The sequence below is a fragment of the Podarcis melisellensis genome (genome assembly GCF_964234715.1).
Source record: "Podarcis melisellensis genome assembly, chromosome: 1".
Taxonomy (NCBI): domain Eukaryota; kingdom Metazoa; phylum Chordata; class Lepidosauria; order Squamata; family Lacertidae; genus Podarcis; species Podarcis melisellensis.
The window spans coordinates 29,296,785-29,311,035 of NC_138528.1; the positions used below are offsets into that span (position 1 = coordinate 29,296,785).

Genomic DNA, 14,251 nt, shown 5'->3' on the forward strand with positions numbered 1-14,251 from the left:
TATTTTGGGGCAGTGGCAAAGCTGGCCCATTTCAAAGTATAAAATAAAATGTGGTGCCTCCTGATCTAATCCTGTGGTGCTTCTACAGCATAATACTCCCCTGAGAGATGCCCAGATTTATCTCTGCTGCCTGGAGTTTCATCAGTTTAACAGATGGTTTATATACTTTCAAATTGAAATATATTAGTGCAAAATTAAATCGTAGTTACCCCTTTTGTATAAAAGTATAAACACAAGAGACTCAGATCCAAGTTAGTAGTTGTGTAATCTAGCTGAATTAAAGTCTGCTCAGATCAGAATGAAATATTTCAAAAGGAAACTTGTCTTGAACATAGCTCCTTGTTCATCTTGCTGGTTGTGGCCACAGTTTGAATGTTCAGGAATTTTAATGTTTTTCTAACACTTGCATGCTGTGGCATCCTAGGAAGAGTGCTGTCTTACTGGCGATACATTTTGTTTGCTGCTAGAGAAGCTTTTTATCATAATGATAATGTTGGAAAGTCATTGGAAATATTTCGGGGGGGGGGCTGTATTTGAACTAGAGATGTTGGAACGATGATATTTTTATGATGCTTTCCTGGTTTATTTGATATTGGCATTCTTACATCTTTTCCATCAGCCTCAGATCTCATGCTGTGACCTCTTCTGTTTCACCAGATCATTCAGACACTTCCCTCCCTGTGGAGTTTGTAAGGCATGGAGACGTTATCCGTTTGGAACACAAAGAGTAAGCTGTTTAGGAAATGTGAGGAATGCTAAAGGCCTGAAGTAGCAATTCTGGTTGAGTATGGTAATAGATATCTAGTCTGCCAGTAACTACACCATGGTTAGAACAGACCTTGTTGATGACTCTCTCTTCCCCTGATAGTCTTCGAAGTGCCATTAGATGCTCTTTATTTGCGCTAAGAAATTAACTTCAATAGTATTCCTAGAATCTGCTACCGTGAGAGAGAATGTGGACCTCACTGTAGATAGTAATCTTGACGTGCAAATTTTGATAGAAACAGGTGGCAAACATTTTGCAAGGGGGTTCTGTTCCCGGCCCCTGTGCGTGTCGGCGTAGCACACATAAGTTTGCCCCACCTCGTTCTGCCCCACCCAACCCCCATTCTTCTCCACCTCCACCCTTCCCTCTTCTGGGCCAAGAAGGACCCACACATCGGCTATCGTGTGTCATTTCGACATGCCTAAAATGCCCACGGGACGCGGGTGGCACTGTGGGTAAAAGCCTCAGCGCCTAGGGCTTGCCGATCGAAAGGTCGGCGGTTTGAATCCCTGCGGCGGGGTATGCTCCCATCGCTCGGTCCCAGCGCCTGCCAACCTAGCAGTTCGAAAGCACCCCCGGGTGCAAGTAGATAAATAGGGACCGCTTACTGGCGGGAAGGTAAACGGCGTTTCCGTGTGCTGCGCTGGCTCGCCAGATGCAGCTTTGTCACGCTGGCCACGTGACCCGGAAGTGTCTTCGGACAGCGCTGGCCCTTGGCCTCTTGAGTGAGATGGGCGCACAACCCTAGAGTCTGTCAAGACTGGCCCGTACGGGCAGGGGTACCTTTACCTTTACCTTTACCTAAAATGGTCACCGCCTGTATACTTGGCATAACATCTCTATAGTGTCACCATATTTAATTGTGTTGAAGATGACAGAAAATGTTTGAACCAAGTTTTCTTTAATTGAAATCAACTTTCAGTGCTCAAACTGTTCTAGGGATAAAATCAAACAATGTGATTTTATTTTAACTTTAGGACTTCTAGAAACCTGCACAGTCACCCTCATGAAGCCCCCTTGACGAGAAAGCATCTTCAGGTCACTGGGTATGGCATAGTAAGTGAACAAAGAAAAAACTTAATTCTGCCCGCCCTGGAATATAGTCCCAGAACAAAGGGTTATTTCTCCTTTTGGGGTTTTCTTTCTTTTAAGCTGCTCAAAATCATGATTCTTTCATAAAGAACAGGAAGCTGCAGTGTGAATTTTTAGCTCATATTAAAAAAAACAACCCTGTATGAAACACTTGGGATTATTGGAGAATACTGAGAGTGCCTCACCCTCATATAAACTACAGTGATGTAACATGAAATACAGAAGCCAACCTGTGCCAGCGCTTGACTTCAAGGAGTTATGGCTCTTTAAACAGCATGACTGAGTTTTATTGTCTTCTGCACTTGTTATGACCTATTGGTGTCTAGGTTGAAGGATGTACAACCATTAACCTTTATGAAAATATTTTTTTCTTTCATTCTTGTGAGGTGAAAAAGTGTATTGTGGTAAACCTTTTCAGCAGTCAACAAACAGTTCTGTGTAACTTTTTAATCCAAATGTGGGGTGGGAGTGGGGGAGCAGCAGTGCATTTTATTTATTGGCCCTAAAAAAGTGGAGGTAAAAAGAGCAGCAAAAACATTGCAATGTTTTGCACACCACAGTAAACCAAATTGTGGTCTACTGGGACAGTGCTGGCTCACTCACTCTCACTGTGTGCTGCTTTTAACACAGTGCAGTATGGCAGCTAACACAAGTTTTGACATAGCATGTTACCCCAGATCGTGGTTAAGGTGTCTCCTTCTTAATTATGATCTGCAACCATAAGACAAGCTTTGGTTAATAAACCAAGATGATCAAGGTGGCTGGAGCAACTCCCCTATGAGGAATGGCTACTTACTGCTGCTGTTTGGATAGGGCAATGCTGAAGGGCCTCATTAGCTCCTCGCAAGTAGTGCTACTGCCTTGAAGCTTCAGAAACCCATTCCTCTCTCATTCATAATAGCTCTTCTTTGTCTCTGTGTGTGTCCCCCCCCCCCGCCCTTTTTTTCTTGGTATGCACGTTTCCTAGAATGGAACTGGAGACTGCAATGATTTCTGGCGAATTGAGGTTGTGGGAAGAAAGACTGGGAAGCGTATCAAAGTGCTACGTAGTCGGATCAGGCTGATTCACGTGGCTACAGGTTGCCTCTTGGGTTCAACTGGGAAGACGTTGCCAAAATGGTAAATATCCAGGAGTCATTTTTCATGGAATTCTTGAGCCTGAAGGGACCTCCAGAGAAAGGCAGCACATATCCTTCTTTATGTCCTCTTTTTTTAATATGTGATTCAGTGCATTTGGGGCTGCATCGTAGAAAACAGATGCATTGCTGAAGGCTCTTCCGACGCTTGAGCTTGGGATGATTTAAAGTGAGTGACCAGTGTCACGTGCAGCAGGAACGGCAACATTGTCTTTACTCTTTGGCTTTTGTCACTTCAAATATATATTTTCAGGATCCATGCTGTTCTTGTGATGGTAATTTGTTTTAAACTGTTTTTAATAATGTGTTTTGAAATTGCTGTAACCTGTTCTGGGACCTTATAGCGAAGGACAGGTAAGAAGAAGAAGAATTTGGACTTGATACCCCGCCTTTCACTCCCCTTAAGGAGTCTGAAAGCGGCTAACCATCTCCTTTTCCTTCCTCCCCCACAACAAACACTCTGTGAGGTGAGTGAGGCTAAGAGACTTCAGAGATGTGTGACTGGCCCAAGGTCACCCAGCAGCTGCATGTGGAGGAGCGAGGACGCGAACCTGGTTCACCAGATTATGAGTCCACTGCTCTTAACCACTACACCGCGCTGGCTCAAAACATGCACATTCCTTCCTGCTGTGACTTGGATTCAAACCAAGGTTGCTGTGGCCACAACACAGAGTACTAACCACTATACGATCACGGCAAGCTATGCAGGAAATAATAACAATCGTAATAGTAATAAGACAAGCCCCATTGCAACCAGTTCACTGTCACTCCAGCATGGTAATGAGTTCTTTTCTAGTTCCAAATATGGTTGTCTGTCATATCCCTGAGTATGAGGAAAACGCATCCAAAAAATCTTTTCAAAATGTGTTTTAGAGCATTTCCATGCCATCCAGTTTCTTTTCCTGATTGCGCTATTCATTTTGCCTGCAAAGTATTCCTTTATTTATCTATCTCACACAGCTGCCATCACTTATTGGGGATTATTATAGCTATTATTATACACCCACCTTGTGGTCACCAAACTGTCAAAGGATTAGCTACTCTTTTCCCACTTCACTTCAACTCTTACACTCATTTACTTATTTGTTCAAACCTATTTCCCCTTCTGCCACCGTATATATTTAAATGACTGGTTAATAATAAACCTCAGATCACTCACCAGTAGCTGTGGCAAAAAAGTGCGAGGCACCACTTAAAAGCAGAACAGCAATGTAATATGCATTTTAGCTTTGATTAACAAATAATAAAAATGAAGGGTTATGTTTAGTTTGAAAGGTTACTATATAATGAACTTAACTTGGCTACCGTTACTTTAAAATAACTGTCCATTCTGCCAGGTTACTATGTTACTGCCACTTTAAAAAGATACCACTGGGAGAACCATTTCCCCTCTCCTGCCCCATTTAAACGAAGAGCCAAAAACCTTTTCCTTGGCCATCATGCTCTGAACACTCTCAGGCTTCAACCCAGACCCCTTCCAAAGTCTTTAGCAGGACACGGCAACCACATTTACCTCAGGCAGTGCACAGTGCCTGCAGACCCGTGGCTTCTAAGTGCCCTCTTGGGACCTCTCTTGCTCAGTGGGGCGAGGCAGAATGTCCACTGTATTGTTCAGCATAGCCCCATATCTGTCTTCCTGTTCCTTTTTGAGCACAGTCTCGTTTCTTTATTAAGAAATAGGACAAAGTAATTGAATATTAGGGCCGAAGCCCAAATGTCGCTTATCTTCTGTCCCTCAATTGTGCTGCCTTGTAGGTGTTTACTTTTGGTGCTGCCTTGTAGGTGGTTACTTTTATAGTAAACAAAGTCCTCACTATTAATTTGGATCCTAAGATAAGTTAATTTAAGGAAGTTCACAGATGGAAGGATTTTTGCCCCGTCCTTTTCCCTGTAGCCACCTGAAGCCCCCAAAACACCTTTCCAGAGGTTGCGGGGCGGGGGGGGGGGGTGACCCTCTTGAGCAATGTAGAATCAGGCATGTGATATAGCAGGAGGAGAAGGCAGGAATCTTAAGTGAATTTCCTTAAATTAACTTGCCTTTTATATGCTGTGTGAGAGAAAGCATCAGTTAACTTCTAGCAGTCATTTATTTCTCTTTTATACATAGTGTTCCTTAGCTATCCTTCTAACGAGTTTTAGTTGCCATGCAATTGTCTGTACTAAAAGCTTTGTAATAGCAGAAAATTCTCCTCTGAAAATGTTTGGCTTATTTACTTGCCAGTTCACAGTCAATATAATTGCTTTCTAACAAAAAGGATCAATGGACTTTTTTGTTGTGCAAGTTGCTAGGGAAGAACAGGTGCGGGGAACAAAAAGCTCTTCTGAATGCTTTGGCTGTCCTCTGCCTGCACAATGGTGTATATGTGTGCTCCGGTCTCTATGTAAGTGGATCTGCTTGTCAAGGCTGAACTCGTAAGGCTGTCAAGCCCGGACATCTTTTAGCTAGAAAGGCAGTTAACCTGAAACCATTGTGATAATTGAGCATTAGAAAATGCACTCTTTCATTCCAGGTCATTCCACTTCAGGAACCAGCAAACTAGCAAGAGAACAATGTACTTAGATAAAACCAATTTTAAAATAGTTTAACAAGACATATAAACACAAGAAACAGGGGGAACCGTTGCCTAGTAAAGATTAAATGAGTGTGAGGAGCAGGGAGTATGGTCTGGTTTCCAGAGTATTCCTCATGTAGCGAGAGCCTGGCTTTTTACTGCATATACAGTTTACTATTTCCTCACTTGACAGCAGATTGTTCGTCTTAGTAGGATCACCATAGATGTCGGCTATCCTAGGTCTGTTTGTCACACTTTAAAGATGTAAAATTATTCCCATGCCTTTGAAAGGATGCGTGAGTCTTCCTTTGAAATGGGGTGGGTGGGTATACATTTATGGCACCCTGCCAAATATGTAAATCACCAATGTACAGTTTCTAAAGCTTTTCTTTAAAAAGTGTGAGCTAGATGCATATTGCCAATTCTAATCATATAACTTGTTTCTTCTATTTTTTTTTTAAAGGCTGTGTCCAGTGCTTGTGTAAACAAGGCTACCGTTTTAACTTAAATGTTTAAGTCAGTGGTTTTTTTCTGGGGGGATGGGGGGGTACACATACCCCTTAAAATTTTGTGAATCTAAATTTGGTCTCATTGACGGGCACTATTTCAATATGAGTAGGAAAATGAGAGTACCACTAAACATTTTTTTTAAAGAAAAAGAGCACTGGTTTAAGTTATGCAACTAGAACATAAACATATGTATTTATGTGTATGTGTATCTATCTTAGAGGATGGTGGTGATGATTTATTAATTTTATTTACTGCTTAATTGCCAAGGTGGCATCTCAGTGATTTACAAGTGTAAAACACACCTAATTAAACACATAGACAATTTCAGCAAAGCATTAAAATAAACATCCACAATTAAAATATATGGGAGAATAAGCCCATTAAAACAGCACTACAATTAAAAGAGTGACAACAGCAATTCAACATGACTTTTGATTCCCTTAGATTGTCTTTTGGTTCAGTGTGAATTCTGAAAGGCCAATGTTTCTGTAAGAAAAGAGTCTCTGACACAAAGATATGTCATGGAATATGAATGCAAGTTGGGATAGACAAGTTCAGAAGTTTTATTGATGACTTACTGATGGTTCTTGTTTCACAGGGGCTGGGAGCAGGTAGAAGTCACCTGCACTCCATATCAAAAGGAGTCTCCTAATTCTCTCTGGAATGTTGAAGATCACATTAATCCCAGGTGTATGTGATTGAATGTACCTTTTTGTCATCAAAATATTAAGATTTTCCCTCCCCTTCCTATTACTTGTCAGTTTTGAAGAGGGAAAGGTCCATAAAGCAGTTGAAGCAAAATATTAAGAATTGGAATTCCTGAATAATTTCCCCAATGGCTGGATTTGAGCATGTCTTTGTCATACTCACAAGGAAGCTTCTTGAGATTCTAGTTTGACATTTTAGTACACAGCAGGAAAAAGTGGGGGAAAGATGGCTTTTTAAGGTATCTTGTTGCATGGTTTTATTGTCTTTTTTAAAAAAACAACTACATCCACCTTCTGACCTTTGCACCTGGGACCTAATTTAATGCAGAGGGAATGTCTATGTATCATTAATGTATGTACTTAATCAACATGTGAGATCCCACTTTAAACTGTCTTCTTTTCCATAGTGCCCAATATCAGTTTGGATGTTCTGAAACCTTCCTTTCCAGAGATTCTGCTGGAGTCTCACATGGTTATGATCCGAGTAGGTAGATTGGCTTGGGTTCCATTTTGTTTGTAACTTTCTTTCCTTTGTAGAAAAACACTCCTTTTATTTCTGCGTTAACTGTGCCAAGTTGGGTACTATCTGGAACAGAAGAAGCATTATGGGGTTAAGCAGGTTTATGTTTAATAGTACAGTTCTCAAGACATCTTGTGTGATTATTGAGGGCATTGTGTGAATCTCTGGCATCCATCAAATATGGGGAAGACTGTGCCAATAAATGAAGGAAGATACATTTTGTGTGTGCTATTGATAGTATGCTGATAGAAGTAATAAAGCCACACATTTTTAAAAGGTATGTGCAGCACTTCTGCATTTTTCATGTGTGTGCGAGAATGCTTATGGATCATAGCTATCTACTTTCCCCTTTTTTAAGGGAAATTCCCGTATTCGGAATAGGATTCCTCGCAAGGAAAGGGAAAAGTTGACAGCTATGTTATGGATGAAGGGAAGTGCTGGGCCCCTGGAGTATTGTGTCTAGACAGCTCCTCGCTATTTGAGACCACCAGTTATCATTGTGTCCAAGATTTTTGTCATCCTGATTCTGACTGAGAGTCAGATTTTCCTGAGATGTCAAGAAACGTCGTCCTTGTGTAGGCGTAAAATTTATCTAAAGCTGTCAAACGTAACAGCTGAAGAAATAAAAAACTAGTATTAACTCTCTTTCATAGCAATGCTATTAATACGTTCCTCTTGACAAGGAAGCTATATTATTTATATTTGTTGCTTTTTCTAAAAAGCAGATGCCAAAAACAACAACAACCCAGAACCCTCAAAGCTTCCCACACGGATATTGTAAGAATGATTCAATTTATCTAAACTAAAGATAGTTTCTTTCCAGAGTGAAAGCAAACCCGGTGGGATCTTTTGGGAGATTTCACAATAAAGGACTGTAGAGATCTTCTCTTCAGGGAGGCTTCTGAACCCTTCCCCTTTGGATAGTGATCTCATTAAATTCTGTTGTGTGAAAGTTTTTAGGCTGCCTCCACTAGAGGGCAGTGTGAATATATTTGACAAGAAATAGAAGTTCATGTGTGCACGCATGAACACAGACTAGCTTTTGAGCAAATGCTTGTTAATGTCATAAGGATTGCCAAAGGTCCATCAGTTCCAGCATTCTGTCTCCAGTGGTGCTCTGCCTGATGTCCCTGCAAAGCTCTCTCACACAGGGTTATGATAACCATCTCTTGTTGTTCCTCCCCTCTGAGACAGAGGCTGCCTAGAGAGAACATACATTTGAAGAAAATATTTTGCAGGGGGAAGAGAATTGTTCTTGTAAACATGAGTGTCTGTCTAAGGCTGTGCGCTCCAGCTCCAGCAGCCAGATATACATAATGGGTTTTAGCCAGTTTAAATTGAATGACGAAGGCCCTCAATGTACAATCTGGCTAGAATATAGGTGGTTAACTGTGAACTGTGATAAATAATTAGTATATACCCTTGTTAGACTCCTGCCTTAGCCCTTCCTGTAGATACTGAATAAAATCAAGTTTTGCAACATGTTTAGCTTTCATTATTATGGAGCTGTAGACCCAGTCCCTGGCCCTGCCATGTGAACACAGAACCTAATGCTTGTGTTTCTCTGGTTTTGCCACAAAGAACCTCTGATTTGATCCAGCATTGTTATTTCAGGGTTTTGAATGTTTGAGCTATGGAATTTCTGCTGCTTAAGCTTAGAAGAAGCTATTTCCTCAGACATTTTTCTAATAGGAAGGTCTTTGAGAGACACGGTAGCCTTAGCATAGGAACCCGGGTTTAATCTGTTCCGCTACTATCTAGGGAAGCCTAGCATGCCTATGCGAACGGCATTTAGATATTTCCTTGGGAAATTTGTTCACTTCTAGACTACAGTAACGGGAGAGAATTTCCCAAGGAAAGATCTATATGCTGTTCATCTAGACATGCAAAAAGGCATATTGACTTTTTGCAAAAAGAGAGGTCTGGGTCTGTAAATTGCATACAGATGCAAATCTGGAGGATAAGTCTATCAACGGCTACAGGTTTTGATAGCTATCATGATTTGAAGGCAGTATGTCTCGAATTATCAGTTGATGGAGGACAGGAGTCAGAGAGGGCTATGGCTCTCATGTCCTCCTTTGTGAAACAGGATTCTGGAGTAGTTATGCACTTTGTCTGATACAGCAAGGGTCCTTTTAGTTTTCATTTTACATGTAAAAAGCTTGTATATCAATATATATTGAGGGAGAATATTTAGTTCAGCATAGCTGCTAACTGATATAGTTGTTGTTTTTCCTTGCAGGGGAACAGTGGCCTCAAACCAAAGGAGAATGAAGTCACATCCAAACCCTGGCACTGGCCTATCAATTACCAAGTATGTGGGCAAAACAAATTCTGAGGCACTGTAACTTGTTTAACTTCATGTTGTATCTCATTGTTTTCAAGGTAACATTGTGAATAGCTGATCTTCAATTGTATCTGGGAATTTTTCGCAGGGCTTGTTTTAAATGGCTTTTGCAGAAAACCAATTCTGATTTGCCCTCCCATGGTTCTTGCTGCTAAGGAACGACATGTTAAATAACCATTGGCTCCCAGACAACAGGGGCTGCTGCTGTGCGACTATCGGAACAGCAAAGACTGAAATAGTTCCTAATATAATTATGAGGTTTGATTATAGAAGCTACACTATTGTTACTCTGTTTATTTCAATTTATTACCTACACTTTGCAGGTTACAAAAATTAAGACACAGTTTAAAACAGTATGAGTACAATTTAAAAACATCACAAAAAATCACATCTCAAATGTCAAAGGCCAGGGTAAAGAGGTCTGCAGCATTTGCAGAAAACTGCATAATGAAGTTGTCAGACTCTATGGGGAGGGAGTTCAGCAGCTTTGGGGGGGGGTGCCACAGATAATGCCCTTGCCTGGGCCACCTCTCCCCCAAAGCTTTTGAGAAGGGCGGAACTCCCAAAAGGGTCTCCCCTGCCAATCTTAGCACCCAAGAGGATCTGTTGGGAGGTGTCTTTCAGATTTTTGGGGCCTGGGTCATTTAGGGCTTTAAACACTATTGTGGGTTTAAAATGTAGGGCTTTAAACACTATTTCATTGGAGACACTTCTCTGTCTTGTAATGGAGGATCCCTGTGGAAATCTTTGATCTTACAGATTTTTATTGTTGTTTTTTTCCATGCCAAGTTACAACATAAGATAAAAATAAAATAAAACATTAATCAGAAAACTAAAACAAAGGGGGTGGGGAAAGAAAAAAAGAAAAACAAACAAGGAAAAACGACGACTATAACAAAACATAACCAAACATACATACATACATGCATTTTGACTTCCTTCCATCCTTTAGTGACTTAAAATTTCCATTTTTGCTTTTCCGTTGTATTATATGTATATGTACATTTTTTACTTCGGTTTTATGCATTTCATAACTATTTTTTCTTTTCCTTATGCCTGCAAACTTCATTCATCACAGATCATTATATTTATTCCTGAACAATGTTTTTTCATATACTCTTTAACACAGTCCCATTCTTTTATTAATTTTTGGTCTGATTGTCCTCTTAAGACTGCTGTTAATCTTGCCAAGTCTATGTATTCACATAGTTTGATTTGCCACTCTCATACCGATGGAATTCCCCACCCCCTCCAATTTGCAGCTATAGGCATCCTGACCGCCATTGTCGCATATAGAAATACTTTCTTTTTATCACCAGGAATATCATTTGTAATTAAACCTAGAAGAAATGCTTCTGGCTTTTTCATAAAGGATATTTTAAACATTTTAAAAAATTTCCTCATATATATTATTCCAAAATTGTTTGATAAGTCCACACTCCCACCACATATGATACATTGTTCCAGTTTCTTTCTTACACAGATGTTTATTGTTATGGAAACCTCAGGCTTAAGGTAAAATGTAGACTGAAAAAACCTGTGTTGATCACATACTGATGGCGGCCATCAATTTCTCCACAGGGCCTTCGTTTTTCTGGAGTCAATGAAACAGACTACAGGGTTTATTTGCTGGGAAATCCGGTAAGGAGAATATACTTTTCGTTCCCCTAGGTGGGATGAGGGAATTTGGCTTCCCTCCCTTCCCTCCAGATAGGTCCTCTCATTCCCCTCCCTGTAGTTTTATGGTGCCTTTTGTGCATCTTTGTCTACTTGCAAGGCTTTCCCTCACAGGTGATCTGGTGGCTGAACCTAATTACTCTTGGATTGTATATCACAATGGCAATATTCGTTTCTGTGGCCATGAAGAGGGGAGTTCGGCTAAAAGCTGAGCACAAAGGTAAAGTAAAATTCCTGCCTTCTGGGTCTATAACCTTCTCTTCTGTTTTATAAACATTATGGCTTCCTGCTGCAGATCTACTTCCACTGTCCATGAGAGGACACCGAGTGCAGTATCAAAGGAATCATGGGTAGAGTGCAACAGGAATGGAAGACTTCGGGCTTTCAGATTGCAGAGGCAGTTCCCCTACCTCTTACTTTCCATTTTAGTCCTTGTTGCGATGCTCCCTGTGGTGCTCCCAGCTTGGCGCCCAGTGCAGACGAACCACCATGCACTCTTAAATCTGCTCACAAAGGTTGATTTGCTGAATTTCGGCCTAGTTTTTAAAGAGATGTTCTGGTCCTTTCTAATGGAAGGAGGCAACTTAAAAGGAGAAAGTCCATGTAGTAAATGCTAGACCACATTCCCTTCAGTAAAAGTTTTTTGTTTGTGCATGTGGAGCAGGGAGATGATTAGTGTTGATCAAGCAAAGAAAATCCAAGGAACTTGAAGTTGAAAAGCTACTGTTACTGCTCTAAGGTTCCCAAGGAAAATAGCCTGAGAGAGCAATTCCTTCTCAGACTTCATATTCTTGGAAATTCTTGAAAATTCCTGATTGGGACTATTCTTTTTGGGTTTTACTGTCTCCCTGACAGCTGAAGGATAGTCATCTACTGGGTCTTTGAGAGTTATTAGCTGCTGCTTAATTCATTTATTGGCTTCTCTGTTGCACACAGTGATATTGTTAATGTTTCATTGTCTAGTAGCAACAAAAGTTATGGAAAGCCACATTCTGAGGGTCTTAATCAGAATGCTCTCTTTAAACTCTGTTTGGAGCTTGTTGGTGAGGTGAATGTCCATAACACCTTCTTTGTTTCTGCATGGAATTGTGATATCAGATGAGGAAACAGCTCTCTTACCTCGTTTTCTTAATCTCTGCTGGTTTGGAGCTACAGCAATTGCTAACATACATGCTGGAATTAGATCTGGTTATTTACAGTGTAGCTGGGTTGGCTTGTCGGGAACACATTGCACTGGGCATGCAGCAGTAGTAATATTTTCTCCTAGACTCTAAACTGGTGAAGTAAAAACACACAGAATTGTATCCAACCAAGTTATCGCATTCATGCAAGGATTTCCAACTGAACTCCTTCCTGCTGCCTGCCCTGCAATCTGTTCTGGGTCCCCCCGCAACCCTCTGGAGCAGATTTTTGGGAGGTGGGAGGACACAGGGAGAAGGAGGGGAAGTTCTGTTGCACAATCAGAAGTCCTTGTGCAACTGGAACAACCTTTTTGGGTAGAAACCAAACCATTTTATAAACTCCATAAAACTAGATTTCTGCTGGAAGCTTTGTGAACACATGTTTATACAGGTTAAGATAAAAAGAATTCAAGAAATGTGTTCTGTTCCAGAGCTTTCTCGAGTCCTGCTACATAGCGGAGGAAGGATTATGCTAGGATGGGTCCTCCATTACTTTCCCTTCTTCATGATGGGCAGAGTGCTCTATTTTCATCATTATTTTCCTGCCATGCTTTTCTCCTCTATGTTGACAGGTAAGTTTCATCAAATTTCAACAGAATCGAAATGTTGTGACCCATTAAGAGTTTTGAAAGGACATGAGTGTAAAAGGTCATTGTCACACAGTTGGTTTGGGGTTAATGTTCTGAAAGTTTCTTCAGTGCACTGTATCTTGATCAACAGCAAGACCAGTTTGGTCACCCTTTGATCTGGGAGACTTGGGTTCAAAAGTCAGTTCTTATGGGGTAGCCTTGGGCAGCTTATTCTCCAATCCTTGTCAGTTCCGTACCTTTTGATATGGACATAATAATGACCTATCAAGAAGATTTTTATGACAATCTGTGTGGTAAAGATTACATTCTACTGCCACAAGTGCTATAGAAATCATCTGTATTTTATAGCATTCTTTGTTTTGCTTCTTATGTTAAGGGTATCAGCAAGTGGGGGGGGGAAATAATTTCATCCGGAAATACACGCCTGCTGGCCACTGTCTAGCATAATCATCAATGTTTCTATATTAGCTTGATGATTCTTTTCTGAAAGAAAGGAAAATTAAGTCACGGATATTAGAATCAATATAGCCATGAGAAATTCAAGATGAGTGATTTTTGATCTTATGCTTCTTTCAATAGGGGCTAACTTGCATGATTCACTTTGCCTGGTAAAATAAAGAATATTAGCTTTCTGCCACTGGAAAACTCCATCTGATTGAAATAGAATTGATTTATCTTGGGGAGATGGGTTGATGGCTTGATCCTGGGCTGTGACTATACATATTGATGTGATTACTGATACAGTGGCACCTTGGTTTTCGAACGTCTCTGTTGACGAACATTTTGGTTTTTGAATGCTGTAAACCTGGAAGTAAATGCTTCAGTTTTCAAACACGCCTTAGAAGTCAAACGTGCCATGCAGCTTCCACTGAGTGCAAGATCCTGGGGCCTAGCTATCGGCTATTGAGTTTTCAGTTTTCGAACGTTCCCGAACTCGAATGGTCTTCTGGAACGGATTATGTTCTAAAACCAAGGTACCACTGTGCTTTCTAGTTTCAGTGTACCTGGCCAATCTTCCTTTTTCTCTTTCTCCCTCAGGGATTACATGGGATGTATTTCTGAAATTTTGTGCTGGTGCTCTGTCAGCCAGCATCCAATCTAGGAAGGTTTACAATTATGGGATAATGGTGCTGATTCTGCTTAGTATCTACAGGTGAGAATTGGTTCCTGAAT

The 14,251-nt window shown here is 40.8% G+C and overlaps 1 protein-coding gene across 6 annotated transcripts in view; it reads left to right on the forward strand.

Annotated features, from left to right (window-relative positions):
* POMT2 (protein O-mannosyltransferase 2) overlaps positions 1–14,251 on the forward strand; it is a 43,397-nt gene that overhangs the window by 14,617 nt on the left and 14,529 nt on the right. For all 6 annotated transcript variants that reach the window (XM_081911057.1, XM_081911058.1, XM_081911062.1 and 3 more), the window contains exons 11-20: positions 658–727; positions 1,744–1,822; positions 2,826–2,977; positions 6,655–6,746; positions 7,171–7,247; positions 9,526–9,597; positions 11,212–11,271; positions 11,422–11,527; positions 12,920–13,060; positions 14,117–14,231. In XM_081911057.1, the coding sequence (XP_081767183.1) occupies positions 658–727; positions 1,744–1,822; positions 2,826–2,977; positions 6,655–6,746; positions 7,171–7,247; positions 9,526–9,597; positions 11,212–11,271; positions 11,422–11,527; positions 12,920–13,060; positions 14,117–14,231 (964 nt within the window). The remainder of the gene's footprint in view (positions 1–657; positions 728–1,743; positions 1,823–2,825; positions 2,978–6,654; positions 6,747–7,170; positions 7,248–9,525; positions 9,598–11,211; positions 11,272–11,421; positions 11,528–12,919; positions 13,061–14,116; positions 14,232–14,251) is intronic.